At 35.3% G+C, this 20578-nt stretch overlaps 1 protein-coding gene across 3 annotated transcripts in view; it reads left to right on the forward strand.

Annotated features, from left to right (window-relative positions):
- The first annotated feature begins 2194 nt into the window (after window positions 1–2194).
- klhl4 (kelch-like family member 4) overlaps window positions 2195–20578 on the forward strand; it is a 41657-nt gene continuing 23273 nt past the window's right edge. Inside the window, exons 1-2 of one of the 3 annotated variants that reach the window (XM_055178176.2) lie at window positions 2230–2345; window positions 5594–6260. In XM_055178176.2, the coding sequence (XP_055034151.1) occupies window positions 5842–6260 (419 nt within the window). In that variant the 5' untranslated portion in view covers window positions 2230–2345; window positions 5594–5841. Of the gene's footprint in view, window positions 2346–5358; window positions 5498–5593; window positions 6261–20578 lie in introns of those variants that run through there. The other 2 variants (XM_055178175.2, XM_055178177.2) reach the window with 2 other exon arrangements.

A 20578-nucleotide genomic window follows, 5' to 3' on the forward strand; every position in this document is an offset into this window, starting at 1 on the left:
GAAACCGCCCCATAGTGTCCATTGACTTCCATAGTAGGAATACAAAAATATGATGGAATTTAATTGGTACCGTCAACTGTGTGCTTTCCATCATTTATAAAAATATTTTCTTCATCATTTATTAAGTGTTTCCCATAATAAAAAACAAAGACAATGATACTACGCAGCGCATCATTAAGACGGTGATATATAAAAAATACAAAATTCAGTAGAAAGTTCTAGAAACCTTAAAAAAGCATATTTACAGGTACGTAATTGAGACCAGCCCAGGATATAAAAACCAACGAGTTTAAAGATCTTTAAATATCTTTAGTGTTTTTCTCATATAAACCCGCATTTTAAGAACGTCTCTTTATATTAGGTTAATGTCCTAGTACATCACATTATTTTTCATCATCTTACAGGTTATAAAGTCTATTGCAGCAATGTAGGCACTCGGGTATGTTTCTGTCATTTGGGCTAACTAAATTTAAGCTATTAATTTTTTTACTGTTTTGTTAAGTAATATTTTTTTTTAAATAATATTTGTATCTTTTTAGGTGTGACATCATGCGATCTGTCCAGGGACAACAGATGTAAAATAGCCTTTTGGCTAATTCTGGCACATTGTACATTACTTAAATGTATTATTGATGTGCATTGTCCCTGTTAAATAAACCTGAAAATGAAATGAAATGAAAGTGTTATTATTACTCCGCTCAAGAAAAGTGCTTACGCATGGTCGAGAGCATCCGCGGTGCGCACTTGTTTACGCCAAGTTTATTTTTTTTATAAATACCGATGTGCGTGGAAATTGCGTACGCAACTAATTTCTATGCCCATTTTGTGCGTACGCAACGTTTATACATCAGGCCCTCATTTATAAAGTGTGCGTAAGCACAAAACGGGGCAGGAAACGTGCATAAGCCAGTTTCCACGTAAGGCTGTGATTTATATATATATATATATATATATATATAAAAATTAACAATGGAAGAATGGGCATGCAGGGTGGGATCTGAGGATGATTCATGTACGCACACTTGCAGGTGATCTGTGATTTATAAAGGGAACATTGCTTTGTTTAATAAGTCTCAATATTTTTTTTATATTTTTGGCTTTTGTGCGTACGTAGACTTTTGGTAAGGATCCTATGCACAATTTTATAAATGAGACCCCAGGTGTTTCAAAACTTCTTGTAAACATATCTAATGTTAGCAAATTCAGCCAAATAAATAACACTTCCAATAAAATACTTTATTGTCAGCTGTTGCCCTTAAATAAAAAATAAAAAGTGTAAAGAACTAATTTTTTTGTTATATAACAGAATAAATAGGTACAAATGTCTTTTTAATACAGGTTGCACAGTTGGTAAAATATCAGAGTAATCTCCTACGGTAGACTTTAGTCAGGTAGACATTTCAGCCCATCTCCACTAAAGATTGTCATTTATTCCCCAATCTGTACACAAAATCGTGATCGCTTTAGTCTCATTTTATTTATTTTTTCATTTTATATGAAACGGTGGCATGCTTCGGCTCTGCGCAGTATTTTACGATGTTATTAAGCTAATTAAATTCATTCAGATTCCGCAGCAACTGCACAGAGCAAAGTGAACATTATGTACATTATTAACTGATAGATGACAGTTAATTAATATTAAAACAGTTTACATAATGTAATTCAGGAGCAATTTTACTCTTTACCATCCACTGTAACTGTAAGTCAAGTGTTTACCCCTTGTTTCCATACATCCATTAATGAATTAAAATATATTGTTTGTAAGTGGCATTAAATTGAAATATATTAAAGAAATTATGTACAAAGAAAGTAAAAAGTAGGCTACACAACTGATAAAAACATTTTTTAATACAATGAGGTACTGCAGTAAGGTTAGCAAAACAATTATCATAGTATTAAAACATTTTGTGTGTGAGAAACATAAAAGTACAGCATTCAAGCATTAGGTAAAGGGGGATAGGGTACATGGGTTTGCCTTGGGCCCCCAAATCATTAAATCCATGCTAAAACTTAAGTACACAGAACACAATTAAAATCTCTCTTAGAGTGCTTTCAAATTTTTGGGTGAACAAATTTTTTAAAGTGTTGCGATTGCTTTTAGCTTTCTATGAATATTTTGAAAGAAAACAGGAAGTCGATTTTTTGTTCCTTCAACAGTCCAGTGCTAAGGAAGGAAAAGGATCAGGAAATTTCTTTTCCTGAGAGCGGAAAGCTGGTACACTTTGTATGCAAATGCAGTGTAGAACTGGGATGAGAAAATAGGGAGAACATATTGCACTTCACCTCAAATCCTAAATGCGGAGGGATACAGACAAACACCCAAAAATATTTTTTTAGTTTGAAAGGTAAGGCATTACTTACTTTACATTTTCAGTTTTTCTTTTTTTACATTATGGATTTATTTAGATTTCAAGCAATATTATTTACACTTTATATGCATTTTGTTGTTTAAATTCTATCTTTTTAAGTGTTGGTTTGATTACTGGTCACTGATTAATCAACCAAGTTGTGAAAGAAGGAATAAAATAAACAGAAACTTTTGTATTATTAAAAATAACTTTAGTAGTTGGAGTTTTAAAAATTAAAAATGTATTGAATGATGCTTCTCTTTTTGCTAACTGCCTATGGTTCTAAATTGATTTTTGTAGCATGAAAGTATATTGTGAGGTTGAAAAGCATTTTTTTATTTCCTATAAATGTTTAACGATGACAAAATAAGCGTGTTAGAGGGTCCAAGTAGTTCTGCTCAAAATCTTTATTTTCAAATATGACGTGGAGGTAAGAGAAAACATGTCTCTTTATTTGATGTGAAGTTTGTGGATAATATAGTGAACAGCGATTTAAAGCAGAACTTGCTAGCACGCACATTAACACACAAGCATGATTATCAACACTGACTAATCTTAGTCTTCATGTAAGATTTAAACAGACATACACATGTTTTTTTTTTTTTGTTAAAACAATCAAATGACTAGTATAACTCCAAAAGGAACTCGTTTGTTCATCTAAAAGGGGTCCTACATGTGTTCTTCACCCACTGCTGTATAATGCTTGCATAATGCATCAAGGTTTAGACATTTCCAAAAATCTGCTGATAGGCTTCCCATAAGATTTTTTATTTTAAGAATCAAAACTCATTAATCTAATTTGATCTGAATGTTATGCGTTAAACAGCTTCAAGCTGTACTAGTTGTGTGCTCATAGAATTTGTATTTCGTGATAACCAGCTGGTTGCTTTTATACAGCTTCTTGCTGCATGAGTGAATACATGGACATAAATTGTTTAGATATATTTTTTAGCTTCTGCGAGAAAAAATGTTTACTAGCAGCTTTAATGTTTATTCCTATGGGGTGGTTTCCCGGACAGGGATTAGCTTAAGCAAGGACTAGACCTTATAGTTTATTTAGGAAATATAACTAGTTTTAACAAACATGCCTTACTAAAAACATTACATGTGTGCATTTTGAGGCAAAACCAAGGGCACTGATATGTCAGTGCAAATTGTTTTCAGTTTGTTTACAGCTCTTACATTTATTTTAGTCTAGAATTTATCTAATCCCTGTCCGGGAAACCACCCCATATGTGTTAGTATTAGAAATAATGCATATTTATATTTAATTTATGTATAAATATTAAACTTTACCTGTCAAGACGACTAGCAAAACCCAGTTAGGCCGTGCTGCTCTGCTTATAAATGCTTGGTAGAAAACTCAAACTTCTGAGTCGTTCATTTGTTATTATATCTTGTAACACACAAGCATAAAATAACATAATATTGTAGCATAATTTCTGATTATGTTTACATTAGTATAAAATAAAAATGTTTCTTTTTCGTGAGGTGTTCCATGCATATATTTGTAATGACTGAAATGCAAGTAAAACTTGACAACTCATCTATCCTGCGTTTCCCACATAAACACAATATCATATTACAATACTTCTGACTTAGTATTAGGATAGTTCGTCAAAAAATGAAAATTCTGGCATCATTTACTCACTTTCTTTGTTCTGATGAACATGAAAGAAAGATGTTTTGAGGAATGTTTGTAACCAAGCGTTCACGAGCCCCATTGACTTCCATAGTAGGAAAAAGAATACTGTGGAGGTAAATGGGGCTCGTGAACAGTTTGGTTGTTCAAGGTATCTTGCATTGTGTTCATCAGAACAAAGAAATGTATACAGGTTTGTAACAACATGAGAGTGAGTAAATGATGACAGATTTTTTGTTATCTGAGAATAACAACCTCTGAATGTTTCTACTCTCCAATCAGAATCAAGTATTCCAGAGCACAGTGTAATCAGGTTTATTTTTTCACATTGGTAATGTCTAAAGCTCAGGTTTGTCAAGACAAAAGACACACACATGTTTTGTGGGGACATTCCACAGACGTAATGGTTTTTAGTAAACCATGCATTCAGACAAATAGGTAACCAAAATAAGCCTTAAAGAATGACTGTATGCATATTTTCAACAAAAACAACAGAACATTTAACATAGACACTGCATATGAATAAACCATTGACTTTATCAGCATTATAGAAGAACAGTACATGGCTGGATACAGCTGGAGACTACAAGAAATCTACTTTTTTCAAGAATCGATAGCCTCAACCAAACCTCTTATCTGCAGAAAATAAGTTAACGTTACCTCCTTCCAGTGTACAAACATCAGCATTAATATCATGACGAAATCAAATTGTGCATTATATACATTACTTATAGAGGCGGTTATCCTATTCCCAGACTAAAATGCATGCTTGAGCTGCATTAATTTTAAAACTCCTTGCAATGACATAATCTTAAAATTTATCAGTACTATTGTTTTGGCTCAAGATGCACACCAGTCAGAACCCTGTCTAGAAAACTACCCCGTAGTGTTCCTGTCATTGAATTGCATTGCAAAGGTTATGGTTTTGATACACATAATTGAATGCTTTAGTTGGATAAAATCATCTCCTAAATAAGAGGGAAGTTCATATTTATTCATATTTGAATTGTTTATATAATTGTTTTATTAAAACCCACACAATGGCAAACTAGATATATATTTACAGGTTGCATAGTCACCCGTAAAGATGTTCACAGAGTGGTGGCATTTAAAAGTCAAAACAATGATTCTCATTGGAGTTTCATTGGTGTTTGCCTGTCACCGTGGCTTAAGACAGACAGGGAGAGAATAATTTTTCTGCATGATTCCCTTTACTGAGAGGCTGAGACTGGCTCCCTCGGGATCCCCCCGTAAGATGGGGGGACTCTGCGGCGTGTGTGAGAAACCATGTCTATGTGCATGAGAGAGAGAGAGAGAGAGAGAGAGAGAGAGAGAGAGAGAGACTTTGCACACATAAAGGCAAGGGGCAGAGTGTGAGAGCGAACGCAGATGATGCTGTGCGTTGGGGGAGATGGTGCTGGTTTTGGCTTTCTTTCCTGCGCTACAAGATTTCCCTCGCTAAGCGTTGACCTCTACGTCCTGTCAGTCACGCACCTCATTTACTCCGGTAAGAGCTGTTCACGGTTCGCCACCAGAAACCGAGCAGGTTGCTGTGAGGTTTTCTCATTTTGGTTTATTTTCTGTCTGTGTGCCGTATGTGTAGAGAGAAACAGGACGACAAAGAAGAGGGAACAGGGTGGTACAGGCAGAGGCTACCATGTGTTTGCTGTAACTGAGGACAAGAAGCAGCTGGAGAAGCGGAGATATAAGGCAGAAGCTGCAGACATTGTTCCTTTATTATCCAGAACCGGCAACAAAGACAAAAGCCTCTGAAGCTGAGACTCAGGTGTTCTGCGTCGTATTTTTACTCCGATTCCATGTGCCAGTGGCACCACATCAAGGGCGAATAGGATGTCCGTGGCCGGAAAAAAGGAGTTTGATGTAAAGCAGATCCTCAGGCTCCGCTGGCGCTGGTTTAGTCACAACACCCAGAGCCCGGCTGGGAATGGCGGCTATTTCCAGCAGGAAGGTTTTGACCACCGGGGAACACCGGTCCGCCTGAAGGGTCACTCTCGGGACAGGGGAGGACTTCGCAAGAGCAACAGCCCCGTGCACAACATTCTCGCTCCGAACCCTGGACCCACGCCTGTTTATGTCAGGACGGGCAATCAATCATGGCAGCAACAAAACATCATCCAGAACCTCCAAGCTAGCGAGGAGCTTCCCAAGAGCGACTCACCTTGCAGTGCCAGGAAAGAGGAGGCGAAGAGCGGCCACGAGGATGTGACGAGCAATACAGAGAATCCATCTGAAGAGGAAACTACAGACAGGTAAAAAGCTGTGTGCAGAAATAAACCAAGATTTGTGAAAAGATTCCAGCTAAAACATTCAGGGTGGAAACGTATGAAAGATACATGCAGGGTTTTAGAGGTAAATCCTATTTTTACCTTCTGTGTTGTAATGAACAGACTGTTTTTTGGCACAGACTGGATTAGCAGTAAGCCCCGGGGAGTGTCAGGATTGAGTGCAAGTACAGTATTTAACTGTCAAGTTCATTACACATCAGTGAAATTCCCTCAAAAATGACAGTTCGTTTTATTTGGGTTCCCAGTGCTCAGGACTGCCGCTTACACGTCGATTAGGTCTTCAGAGAATATCATTTTTCAATCAACTGCATCTGGCACCACAGCGCACCTGGGAATACTTCATTCACATGGCATACGGGTTGTAGAAGCACAGCTCTCTGAAATACCCCCAGATAAATTATTCATCAAGCAGACATCTCGCAGAACACAGAGGAAAACACAGAGGCGCCTCCATATATAACGTTCTGTAAGCCGTGAGGTGGTTCAGAGAAAAACGTATACCTTTGTTTTAACAGCCTGCATTTTCATAACCTAAAGCGGGAATGTTTCACGCTTGCGTCCCGAGTTATAAATGTTAAAGAGAGAACACCATTACATCAGAGACCGCTGGCGCAAGGGCTATAAATTTGGGATGATGGGCGACTGGATGAATTATCTTTAGTGGGGATGATGTTTAAACGTCAGTGCAGTGAAAAGAAAGTGGACGTTTCATTTGCTCTCTTAGATCGATTGAAATTTATGAGATTATAAAGCCCTGCTAGGACAGATGTTTTCTCTTGCCATCTAAAGTGACGCATACCAGACAGACCCTGTATTTTTTCCATGACATTCAGCGTCTAATATAATATTTAACATAATATAACATAGCAGAGTAAAGCAGGACACAAACATGTTCTCAGATAAGGCAGTTTCATGACTGACCTAAACTAAAAGATGATTCTCATTCCAGCAAATGTGCTCACACAATGATTGCATCACAATTCGACAATTTAGTAAACTTGTGATGGTTTTGCCAAAAATAGAAATAATTTACACTTTCATGCCATAATAAATAAATGTTGCTTTAATTTTACAAAGAAAAAAATGCAAAGGATTTTTTAAGGAATGTCAGTGCTGCGTCATGAGTTTGAATAACACAAGACCGAGTCAGAGATTTTATTTTTATTTATTTTATTTAGACAGATGGAAATCTGTCTAAACAGAAACTAATGATAGTCAGTTATAAGTCACTTTATGTTTGACAAATGATCAATAAAAGATCTGTAATGTACATAATGTAGCTATGTTTCCATATGTGACCATATCTGTAAAATCCAGATTAAAGTCTCATAATCTAATCATGAGATTAGGAGCATCAAAGTTTGATTTTAATAATTGATTTCAATCTTTGACATAGCCTTTCTCAGTCAGTATTAAAGATATTTTTTTATTATTCTATATGATGTTATGTTTTTCCAGTTTTCCCCTTGGTTTTTACAGACTAGGTCAGTGGTTCCCAAACTTTTTTTTTGTGTACAGTGCATGTTTTGGCGGCCCCCCGAAAGAACATTTATGACAAAAACAGTTTTAAAATGTAATATTTTAATTAAACAAAACATATAAAATTATACCTAGTAGTGCTGTTGGGTAGTTGGCTTATTATTTTTAGGTTTAATTACACAGAATTCATGATAAATGAATGTATTTTATAACATTTCATAAAACTGGGGCCCCCTGGCACCATCTCGCAGCCCCCCTGGGGGCCCCGGTCCCCAGTTTAAAAACCACTGGACTAGGTTACATATTCATTGTGTATAGCATTGCGTTTTTGTACAGCTTTTTGGAGTACTGATGTGGTGTGGAATAGACACGTGTCCTATTGATATTTACGAGTCTATCAATATTTCAGTGTGCAGTGTTGCATTTAAGGAGTTTGGCCTTTTACAACAGGATGTTAATAGTATAGAGTCAATTCAGGTCAAACTCAATAAATTAAACAGGTAAACTTGGCAAGATTACACTGTATTGAGTCATCCTTGTGTTTGCTTAATTATACACATTGCTTATAGACAGGGCACGAGCTCTTAAACATCAACTCTTGACCCTTTAAAAGCACATGTTAAGTACTTTGCTGGTCTAAAAGCATGTTTAGTGTTAATAGACCTGTCTTAGCGCTTCCTAAGCACCAGTACGTCATTCTTCGGGTTACGGACTTACAGTATATGCTTTTTATGAAATGACATTAGCTACAACTTTCCAACAAACAGATTTACTCTCACACAATAGGACGTTATTCTGTACCCCTGATCATTAAATGCAATGTTTTTATGAGCTGCACGGTGAGACTATTGTATATAGATTGTGTTATGAATATTTAATCAGAGAATTAGATTTGATCCCTTAAGATTCTCTCATCCTGTGCATTACATTATCATAGCTCAGAGCCCTATAGATCTGCAGTTACATTTATTTGTTATTCTGGATTTTTCTTCCCTGTTTTTTTTATCACATTCCATTTAGTATGCATAAATAAAGCATAAATTTGCCTCGCAGGCACAATGTGATGGAAATGAGACCTTTTATTTTCCTCTAGACTAAAGATTTTGTTGCGCATCGCTGTGTGTGAGTTAACAATCAGATCAAGTTCCCTACAGCACAGTTTTATACAAATAAAAAAGACGAGCAGGTTATAAATGTTATTGTCCTAGCTGCAGATTATCAACGGGGAAAGCTAATTGACAAAGACGGTGATTATATAAAATGAGCAAAATTTACTTATTTGTCTAATTTAGTTTGCAGACATTCTCATGCCTATCTCTGTCTATATCGATCTCTAAAATTGAGATTCTGCTTTCTGAAATCTGAGTTATTCTCAGCACCTAAAGTAGATTTGATCTTTTGCGAGCAGTGGGATGTCGAAATTTTGCAAAGCAGCCAAGTCGGTAATGAATAAAATATTTTGGTAAGAAATTAATCAGGATTCAGCCTGGAAGCTCTCTCACTGTAGGAATGGCTGAAAATGCTGAATACTATGTTTAAAACATTTGAGTCGATATTCTGTAACAGACCTGCTCATTATAAATAATTCAGAGAGATTGAGGTCCATCTATTAAATATTATATTTTTCAAACAGAAATATAGATGAAAAAGAAACATATTTGCTGAAATTGCAAAGGTCATGGTGATTTTGTAGTAATGGACTTTGTAACTAAGTATCATGTTTTTGTTATATTCTTTGGGACTAAAAGGCACAGAAACCTTAAACCTATTGCCTAACTACTAGAAATATATTATGTATAATTATTGACATTATTGACTGTTCATGGCTGTTTAGAAAAACATTATTGTCTTATGCTTCTTGTAAATCTGCAGCTCTGACATCACAGAGGCAATTGAGGGAGTTAACTTATAGTAACTTGTAGTCTTTATATGATTAAAGTTTAAAGATTAAGGTTAATTTGCTGTATTAGTAATGTGAAATGTCAGTTTAAGATCTTTTAAAAAATCTAAGCCAAGAGAAAACTATATTTGGTGTACTAAATTTCCCTGCAGGCATGAAGGGCTTAGGGCGGTGTCTCATGTTGGCTTAAGAAGGTTTATAAGGTGTACTAGCGTAACAGCGATGGCAGAATTATAACAGCTATTTCATCAGCTCAAAAGTCAAAGAAAGGTCAAAAGAAGCACTGTCGTAGCTAGCTCACTGTAAAAAAATTCCGTAGAGATTTGCAGCTGGGTTTCCGGTGACTTGCCGTAGATTTGGATTTGTGTTGTTGCTGGCAACATTTTGTTCAAGGTTGAATGAACATTGAACATTTGCGGGTCTTTGTCTTTACAGAGTAAAAAAACGGCATCGGGCAAAACATTCTGGGAAACAAAATCTGAAGCAAAAAACAGAAAAAGTTTGATGATGATTTCTGGTTCCCAGAATGCTTTGCATGAGGCTGTTATTGTATAGTTTTATTCTGTAAAGATAAAGACTTGTCAATATTTAAAATTCATTCAACTTTGAACAAACTCTTGCCAGTAAATAACATAAATTTAAATCTACGGTAATTGACCGGCAACCCAGCTACAATACCATTGTAATTTCTACTGATTTTTTTACAGTGTATTCTAGCAGAAATCTATAATCATGGCAGTGGTTCTCAATTTGTGACATAAAACAATCTCAAACGTAGAATTTGAAACAAAACATATTACATGACAAAATAAGGTGCTGTTGGTTAGTAGCTTTATTTGAGGTTTAATTACACATAATTTATTATAAATAGGGGTGGGGCGATCCACTTTTTCCATTACCGATCCGATTTCAATACCTGAGTTCTGAGTATTGACCGATATCGATCCCGATCCAATTCTAGTATTTTTCTTGTTCCGTTTAGAATTTTTACTTAATTTCGCAAACTGTCACAACATGAAAGACTTAAGTGCGATGCACATCCTGGGAGAAGAATGATGCAATTGAATCATCCTGTCTTTTTTGCACTTTTGGGCGCAGGACAATGTGCTTAAAGCATCTTCTCACAGATCTTGTATATGCTAGGTACTTGTATTGCATTCATCGGTTATTTTGTGTGTTTGTGTGTCTTGTGTGTGTGTATGACGTGTTTTATTCACCACTACTCCACTGTATTAACTCCGCGAGCACCAGACCATTGAGTTAAATACCTTCATATATGCAATTGTTTTGAATGAAGTTGAATATATTAGGAAGACTTTGAATATAGTGTATAAAAATGTTTATGGTGCTTTTATAATAGTCTGACTTTTTTATAGCATGACCGTAACAACCACGAGTAACGCACAGTATCGGATTTGGATTGGCTCGATTATTCCGATACCCGATCCAGCAAAAAAGGTCCGTATCGACTCGATATCCGATCCAAAGTATTGGATCGGCCCACCACTAATTATAAGTTAATGTATTTTTCTTAAATGTCATGAAACGTGGGCTCCCTTGACCCCTTTCAGTTAGAGAAGGATTACGTTTTAATTTCATATTTCTGTGAATTGTCATTTTAGGATATTTTCAAAAGCCAAAAAAAAGAACGAAATGATTTGTGTCATAATTTTCTATAAAACCATTGCAGTCACAGAGTATACACTATATTGATATACCTAACAAGTTATGGAATGTTATATTTATTAACTATAACTCTTAATGAAATATTGTACATAATCCCAATTAGAATTTTACATTAGGGACACAAACAATCCTGTACAGCTCTCAACACATTTTTATCAGAGTTGATGTATTTAGCCTATACACAGCGAAATAAACAGTAAACCATGGTGCTAAAGACAGCACACAACAAATAACTACAAAAAACAAAGTCTACATGCTGTTCAAAATGGTAAATATTACTGTACTGTAATATTTAAAGTATATAAAGTGTTAAACAAAAGAGCTAAAATAAAAAAATAAAATGCAAAACATATAAGAACAGAGAGACTTACTTATGCAGCTTACTTATATCATTAGGTCTATATATAGCAGTCTATCATATTTCTGTATGGGATACAATACTGTTTCAACAGTATTTGTCTAGTCACGTAATTTTGAATTTTTTTTTTCGTGATATCACGAATTTGCGAGTTTTTCGTGATCGTATATTGAATACCTGTTTTCGTGTGATTATCATGTATTGGTCACTCAACTGTTTTGTCCTATTTTCTTACCATTGTTGCTTCAGTTTAGGGTTAGATTTACATAAAATAACATCCCTATCCAAACCCAACTCTAACCCTAACGCCAGGCGACATATAAAAAAATAAATCAGAAAAAATTGTATAAACCAATATATAAAGTGACATTCTAATGCAAGCACCAAATCTAACCTAAACAAAGTCAGTATAAAAATATTTTCATTGCATGATCAGCTGAACAGTCCTTGTAAAAACGAATGTCTCTTGCTTTTGATGAAACACTGTCTAGGAATGACATTTCGGCCCTGACCCTTTAATAAGGAAATAGCAGAGGCTTGAGTCAGCTGCTATGTTGAATGATATCTCAATTTCCTCTCAATTGCCTTGGAAAATAATGATACCATCTTGTCCTAGAGTGCTTCATTTAATGGAGAGATTTATATTATCTTCATAAAGTATCGACAGGTTAGGAGACAAGAAAAGCAGTATGAGAAAATGACCAAAGCTGAATGTTTCCACATCAAAATCTTTAATAGCACCACAATCAGGTTTTTATCGTGTTTGATTGGTTTAAATAGAAACATATATTAAACAATTGTATAAGGGGCATGAAATTGTTTTATAGTTTTTTAAATTAGACTTTGGCTTGAAGCTCGGTTTGTGTGGATTATTAATTATTCAGAAAATTTGATTTGTATGCATTCAAATTAAAACATCACACACAACCCTGTAAATATCCAAACTTCGCAAGAGCTTTCAATTAGGGAATGGAAATAAAGGACGCCAACATGTTTGGATAACATAAAAATCTCATTAGACTTAATTACATTAGAAGATAATTTCACGCCATATTTTATGTCTTATGTACATTAATGTACCTACTGTGTAAAGTAAAACATAATACATAGATTTTACATATTTAACACACTTGTCATCTTTAAGGGGTCATGATACATTCAATAGGCTTTAAAAAGGGTCCACACTCTTCACAATAAGCGCAACGGCACTGTTGCTTAGAGTATTATATTTGTATTTATAAAAATACAATATAGCTCTCATAGTGAAAATACATACAGTATTTCTCATTGAATGCACTGCATGTGTTTAATTCTGCTCTCGTATGCAGCTTACCATAGTTATTGATAAATGAATATTCATTGTAATTTGAGATCAACACATTAAAGGCAGGCAGTAAATTATCCTAAAGCTGATGCTGAGTGTCCACATTAAATCAAACTATAATATAGGTTTTCAACATGTCTATTAGCCTGAGCATAATTTGTAGATCGTAATTTGCATCTGCTGAGAAAGGGTTATCAAAAAAATAAAAATATGCATGCTTTGCAAACATCTGGCATAATTTTCCTTTGTGAATATAATCAGATTAGGTTTTACAGTCTAGTAACGGATAGTGTATATTTTTTATTTCTATATAATTGTAACCATGTAGTTTTAGTTTGAATGATATAGCCTCTCCCTGAATGATATAGCCTACTGAGCACAGGAAAGGCCTGCCAGAACATTCCTAATGGGATGTGACTTCCCTGCTGATCCATAGCTCTTCCTTTGAGGATACAAAAATGTCACACTGGTGTACTAAACCACAATTGCTTCTGACATTTCCTGAATACTTTGAGTTGTGCACTATTTAACACTTTTACTGATGGTTAACCAATGTATGTGATGTATGTGTTGTATAATACACTACACATCGAAAAAGCCACATACTGTAGTCTGAGGATAAAACACAAGTCCAATGCTTATGATAATAGAGAAGGGCCCTGACCTGGGGCTTCTATAGCACTTTGAACAACATGCTTTCATCTTTGCACTTATTCAGCCTCTGTGCTCAGTAACTTTCCTTTAAAGTGCAGCTAAAATGGCCACATGTGCACTGTAAAACAAAGAAACAATCCCGAAGAGAAAGAGTAACAGACATATCTGGTTGTACTGTGTTGTTGCGAATAGGCCTGGATAGCCACAAAAGGCATAAAACAACGAATCAAAGTGGATTTTTCATCTTTAATGTACTTAGTTCACATTGAGAAGAGATTTTATGGTAAAATATTGTCATCTTGTTGCATATAGTAATTGCTTATTCTTGCTGTTTTTACAACAGGTGTGTTTATTTTTGACAATGTAATATTAAGGTGCTGTAGATCTCCGGTGGCCTGCATTGCTACTCATAATGTTTTTATGCTTTCTCATCATTAATAATGTATTTAAAGCTGTTCAGGCTATGTGTATTGTTAAAAGGCAATTACCTTTTATCTTACAACATACTACAGTATATCATCTGTTTATATTTGGATGTTATTAAATGGGTACAGCACAATATAAAACTGAAATTAAAAGTGTTTAAAAAAGTGTATCAAAGCACATTTTAATCTTAAAGCTTTGAGATACAAGCCCTGGATGAACCAGAGAAACGTTTTTTTACCTTAATAAAAATGATGCAAGTCATTTCAAATTTATTCATATAGCACTTTTTACATAGTATCATTGGTTCAAGTCAGCTTTACATGAAAGAAGAATACAAGAAATCACAGAAAATTGGAAAGATATTAAATATATAGTGTATCGAATAGAATATGGTCAGTCTATTATTGCAAATTTTGCTGTCCTCATTAACAGGTACTTTATCTTTGACTCTTCATATCTTTGACATTTAGTAAATTAATGAATTACAGACGTCGTCATAAACTAGACATGCATATGTTTACATAAAAAGTTAGTTAGTTAGTTAGTTAAAGTTTATTTCGGTCAATTTCAAAAAAGAAAATAAAAAAAGACAATTTACAAGCAAACATAAACACAAACATTATATTACAATGTAAACAATTATTAAAAAAAAAGAAAAGATTGACCAAAAAGGTATTGGCTGAAGCGTATGCTTATTACGCTAATCCTTTTTACATATAATTTGTTTTACACACAACACAAAGACCCAAATTCATCTTGCATGTAATGACTAAAAGAAAAGAAACTAAATTTGATTTGCTTTATAAAGTGTAATCTTTAAAAAAAAAAAAAAAAAAAATTCTTAAATTTACTAATGGATTTGCATATTTTCATCTCGTCATTGAGGCTATTCCACAGTGTAACTCATTGAACTGACAGACTTCTTTGTTTAACATTAGTTCTAATTCTATCTCAAAGGAAAACACCACTGTTTTTTATATTTTACTATTTTACTTTTTTCTAACCTCAACTTAGACAAATTAATACATACCTATCTTTGTTCAATGTGTGCACTTAATCTTTTTACAGCGCGTCGTGAATAGCGGAAAAAAGAGAACTATATTGTATGCCGTAAGAGCACTAAGGGGGCTTGCACACCAAAGCTTTTACGCCCGCGGCCGGCGTATGTTTTTGATTGTTTACAATGGAAGCGTGAGGTTTTTCACAACAGCAGCTAGCTGCTTTTTTCGTGCTAAAAGCTGGAGCTCTGCAGTTTTTCCGTGCTTAGCGCTGAACGCCGAAAGTAGAACAAGATTCATCTCTGGGTGAAAAGCTCCACTTGTCAATGTCAGTTCTCACATGCCATCCAATCACAGTGGAGGAAGGTCGGGATAAATATCACAACAACCAACCGGCACATCGTACAACGACTGATAAACAAAGCAAAAGTATCACAGCTTACCAAAGCGCTCAGCTGAAGAAAGCTGGCACTCAGCTAAAAAAACAGCTGGCATTCGGCATCCTCCAAGCGTTTTCAGCCATGTTTAAAAGCTTTGGTGTGTACACCCCCTTAGTTTGCAGCACTGCGACCTGGGGCGCAGTAATATTGATAGAAGTTTGAGCGAGACGGGGAGTAGGTAGGAGTTTTGATGTTACTGCGCGCTGAGGTCGAAGTGCTGCAAACCAAGCGCCCCTCCGCCACACAACACAGCTCTCATTTTTTATCTGCTTAAAAAATCGCCACGATTCATGCGCCATCATACTTACTCGTGTAACTACTCATGTAACAGTCCTTAAACAGGGAAAACATGAAAGTGTTTGGTGGCTTCTTAAATTACCCCTGTTTGGATCCTAAGGAATGAATGGGGCTAGGCTAAATGCTAACATATTCTCAACGTGCTGAACAAAGATTAAGTGCACGCATTGAAAAAAGATAGGTATGTATTAATTCATCTAAATTGAGGAACTGTAAGAACATAGAAAAATATTAAAAAACTACATTACATTAAGAATCTGCGATAATGCCATGAACAGCAGTAAAAAGCATATAGAGAAATTATAGTGCTGTCTAGAAACACACCTGAAAATGTTATTCTCAAATACAAGGGCTGTATCTGTTTTGTACTCTAGATCCCCCATACATGGTTTTCTTGTTAAAGAGGCTTCTATGACTAAAAGCCACATTTTTGGAATAGGGACTTAATACGTTTATGTCTCTGAAATCTGTTTATTCATTCCCATTTTGACAAATGGCCATATGATAAATGGCTGCAGGAATACAGGCATGTTTCAGAATAGATATTTATATTTTAAACAGATATTTCTTCGATTGCAGTAACAAAAGAATTGTGCTGAATGAAAACAGTTCCTTCAGCCCAAATCCTGGGGCTTACATGAATACAGATCCAGCTAAAAATAAGGTTGAGCCTCCACTGTTCTCACTACATCAGACTTAAAGGACAGTGGAAGAAATTGCTGGAGGAATGAAGCCTCAGTTAAGCTGTCTAGGTGATAAAGATGATTTCTACAAACGGCTGTAAGGGAGCACAGATAGCAGTAATCCTCTTTTAGAAGTCAGCTTCATTCATTTTAGTTTGTTGTTATGGAGTTGTCTGCAAGGCATATTATTAACATTATACTTTTTACTACGAACTATGCCGGGCAAAACGTGTTGCTTTAATAGGGCAGGAAATAAGGAATACATTTTGGATTTTGTTTCACCGAATGCTCGTGTGTAGCTGCAGTTGTGTTGCTATTAAGAGTTGTATCTTGCCTTTAATATTTACAGTATACTCAATTTGGCAAAAAATGTCATTTGATTAAATTATATTTAGACTACATTCATTTAACAGGAAATCAAGACAGTAAATTCTGTATAGCTTAGTAGTGCATTGCATTGGCAACGCAGAGGTCATTGGTTTGAAGCCAGGAACATACATACTGATAGAAATGTAAATCTTGTAATGTACTGTAAGTTACTTTGCATAAAAGTGTCTGCCAAAAAATGGCAGTAAGTGTAATGGCTATAAGTAGAAAAAATACTGTTATTCTGTCGGACTGGTTCACCACAACATCATTGAATAAAGATGCATGCCTTAAAAATTGGAAAGAGGCATTGACTTGCTGTTCTCTGAGGAAAAAGATCCTGCCAAATAAAAACGCTTAGGGCTGCTTCAGAGTGTTTGCAACCAGCAGCAGCTATTTCTTGAAAGGTCAATGATATACATGCACAGAGCAGATGTGGGCAGAGATGCTGACACATATTTTAATACTAAGATCCCTAAAAAAAGTATTTCATACCTGCCTCTTAGCAAAATTCAGATTTGAAAAACCATTCCAAGCAACACTCACTTCTCAAACTGGAAAATGTGTATTTTATTATTTGTAACATTAGTAAAATGTATTACATATACTAACATCTATTGCTATATTTATTAAAACACTTAAGGGGTTCAAGTATGCATTCTGACGTATTAACACAGTTTAAGAGTTGGTTTCCTCATGCCGAACAAATGCAAAGTTTCAAAAACGCAGTTGTACGTGTTACAGAGCATTTCTGTGCTGAGTGCACTTCGCCAGGATTCGTACACGTTTTGGAAAGGTTTTTTTTCCGATTACAGGTCCAGCTGACGTTTCAAGGGTTTCTTTTTATGGGCACTTCCCCCGGAAAACCAAGCCCACACGTCAATAAGCGGGAGCGCGAGAGCCGAGGACGCTTTACTTAATTTACAGGCGACACTTCATGCGACAGCTTTGTTTATATCAAGACTCAACAATGGCAGGAAAGAAGAAGTGTGTTTTTGGATGTAAGGAGAAGACAGCCAGCATTATGGAAACAATGGATATAGTTTGTTTATCCGGGGTAGAAGTGGAGTTTTACGTGCGTGTTTGTTTAAAGGTGCAGTGTGTAAATTTTAGTGGCATCTAGTGGTGAGGTTGTGAATTACAACCAACGGCTCAGTCCACTGCTCACCTCTCATTTTTGAAACATATAGAGAAGCTACGGTAGCCGCCACCGGACAACCATGTCATCATCGGAGACAAAAGTTTAGGCTTCTGTAGAAACATGGCGGTGTTGTGAGCAATTCGGTCCCCCCGAGCAATTCGGTCTCCCCTAGGACCCCGATTGGTATCTAGCACTAATGCCTGCTCATCATTGCAATATCTCGTCTGCATACGCAGCTAGCAAGCTATTTATGTTGTACAAAATAGAAGCATAAAATTTTTTTTAAATAAAAGTTAACTAAAAAAATAAATAATAAACTAATATTCATGTTGCAGACACGTCAGTACTTTTGTGTCATCATCTGCTTTACAAAAACAATACTTTTATTTTTTGTAAATTATTAACATACCTTACGGAATATATTTTTTAATAGTAAAAGTGTAGTAATCATGGCTTATTATTTTAATTTAAATGTGTGATTCAACTATGTAGTAACCATGTTTGGTATAAGTAATTAATGAGTAAGTAATTGTATAAGTAGACAGTCAAAAGTGGAAATGGTACAGTATAATAATCTAAATAATAAAATGACACAAGCAATGTGTAGATCTCCCACCTATAGCCTCATTTATATACTACTATATGAAACATATCATTTAAAAGACATCAATTGTAAGTTTAACAACGTTCTAACTACATAAATCATAACACGATTTTGTAGGAATTGTAATAAGGCGCTAAGAAAACTACCCATGAGGAGTTTTTTCAGCCAATGGAATCATGCGGGGTCCTAGGGGAGACCGAATTGCCCGGGGGGACCGAATTGCTCATGACAGCGGCACAAAATGGCGACTTCCATGTAAGGGAATACTCTGTGTATGTAGAGAAAAACATCTCATTCTAAGGTAATAAACACATAACGGTTCATTATGAAAGGTCTTAATACACCCCTGATCATATAGTTTTGTATATTATTTTGCATTTCTGTCAAGAGATCCTTCTAAAAATTACACACCTTTAACGCTGGATTTCATTGAAAAGTCCCAACCGGGTCATGAGTTGTATGCGGTAAGAAAGACTTCTGTGTTGTGTTGGAATGAAATATAGTCCCGTAAATGCATATTATATAAACGACACGAACATGTAGTATATCATAACAGTCAGTGTTGTATAAATAAAGTGTTGACTCGTGACTTGCCCCTCCTTCCGCCGTTCGTAACTCCTCCTTCCGAATGTTTTCGTACGTTATCAGAAATAATTGGTAAAGCTAATCTGTCTTTTATAAATGTGATAACACTAAAGAGTTTTTGGAGATATGAAGGATTTAATACTACTCTAAAGGCACACAGCGTGTGTTATGGACACTTTAAGTATTTTTTTTTCTTTACAAAAGCCAGGTGCAGTTAGCACAAGAGCTTTAAACCCACAACATATTCAAAATAAATATCTGATTACAGTATGGTTTCAAAGTCTGGTTAGGGTTCAGCATGCTTTCTGTGTCTAAAATGTCATTCAGAGAGTCTTGTTCTAACAACTGCCCACTTGTTATTGATCCAAGTGCCTGAGATCAAGTCCAATAACTGTTCAGACACTGTACCGATAAGGAGATATGATTGCCTGTGTAATGCACCACAAGACAACAAATAGCTCTATCCTGTAGGCAACAGATCTGTGAGTAAACAGAATAAAAATGTCGTAGTGTTTTAAAATATGCAGCCATTTATTTCGCCTGGTTGGTGTGCATAACAATACACAGAATATTTATTAAGTCACGAGTAGTATTGTAATCTTTTCTTTTACAATAACAAATAGACTACAATGGATAAAACACCTACTGAAGAAACATCATAAAATGTATAGGCCTATGCATTGGTTTTTATGATGAGCCATATTATGCAGTATGGTGTATCATCCAGTTATTATATATAATTTATTATTATTATTCTAAGATTGCCAATTAATGTTAATAATTATATATGAACACATATGGATGTTAAAATGATAAAGGAATACATATTAAAGAAATTTTTGCTTTTTGTTTGCTATCCGTCATGCTTCACGAGCATATGGCTTGTAATGACACATCCTTACTTATAAAAAGCCAATTTCAGAGAGAGAAAGAAAACATTTTCAGTAAATTTACAACCTTTCAGAAAGTGATACAGAAGCAATTTGGTTGTGTGATATTGGTAGACATAAAAGTCCTCTCAGCATTCCTTTGAGCAAAGTAATGCATCTAGGTTTTACAACCCCTCTTAGGTTGCCTTATTTCTTATTCAGTACACCCAGGCCTGTGCCAAAATGTAGTTATAATGTCAGATAGATAAATTGCCCATCTATTTAACATAAAAAACTACCCTATAATGACCAGAAGGAGTTTGAGTCTAGTAGCTTTTCACAATACTGTATAAACACACTGTTATAAATGTCTAAATCTCTTGCAGCCACAAATGTGTGCGGTGTAATTCGCTGGAGCGTGTTGGCACGATGTAAAGAATGAAATGTAGATTTAATGTCCTCCTTAACACTC

This window comes from Misgurnus anguillicaudatus, chromosome 16 (genome assembly GCF_027580225.2).
Source record: "Misgurnus anguillicaudatus chromosome 16, ASM2758022v2, whole genome shotgun sequence".
Lineage (NCBI taxonomy): Eukaryota > Metazoa > Chordata > Actinopteri > Cypriniformes > Cobitidae > Misgurnus > Misgurnus anguillicaudatus.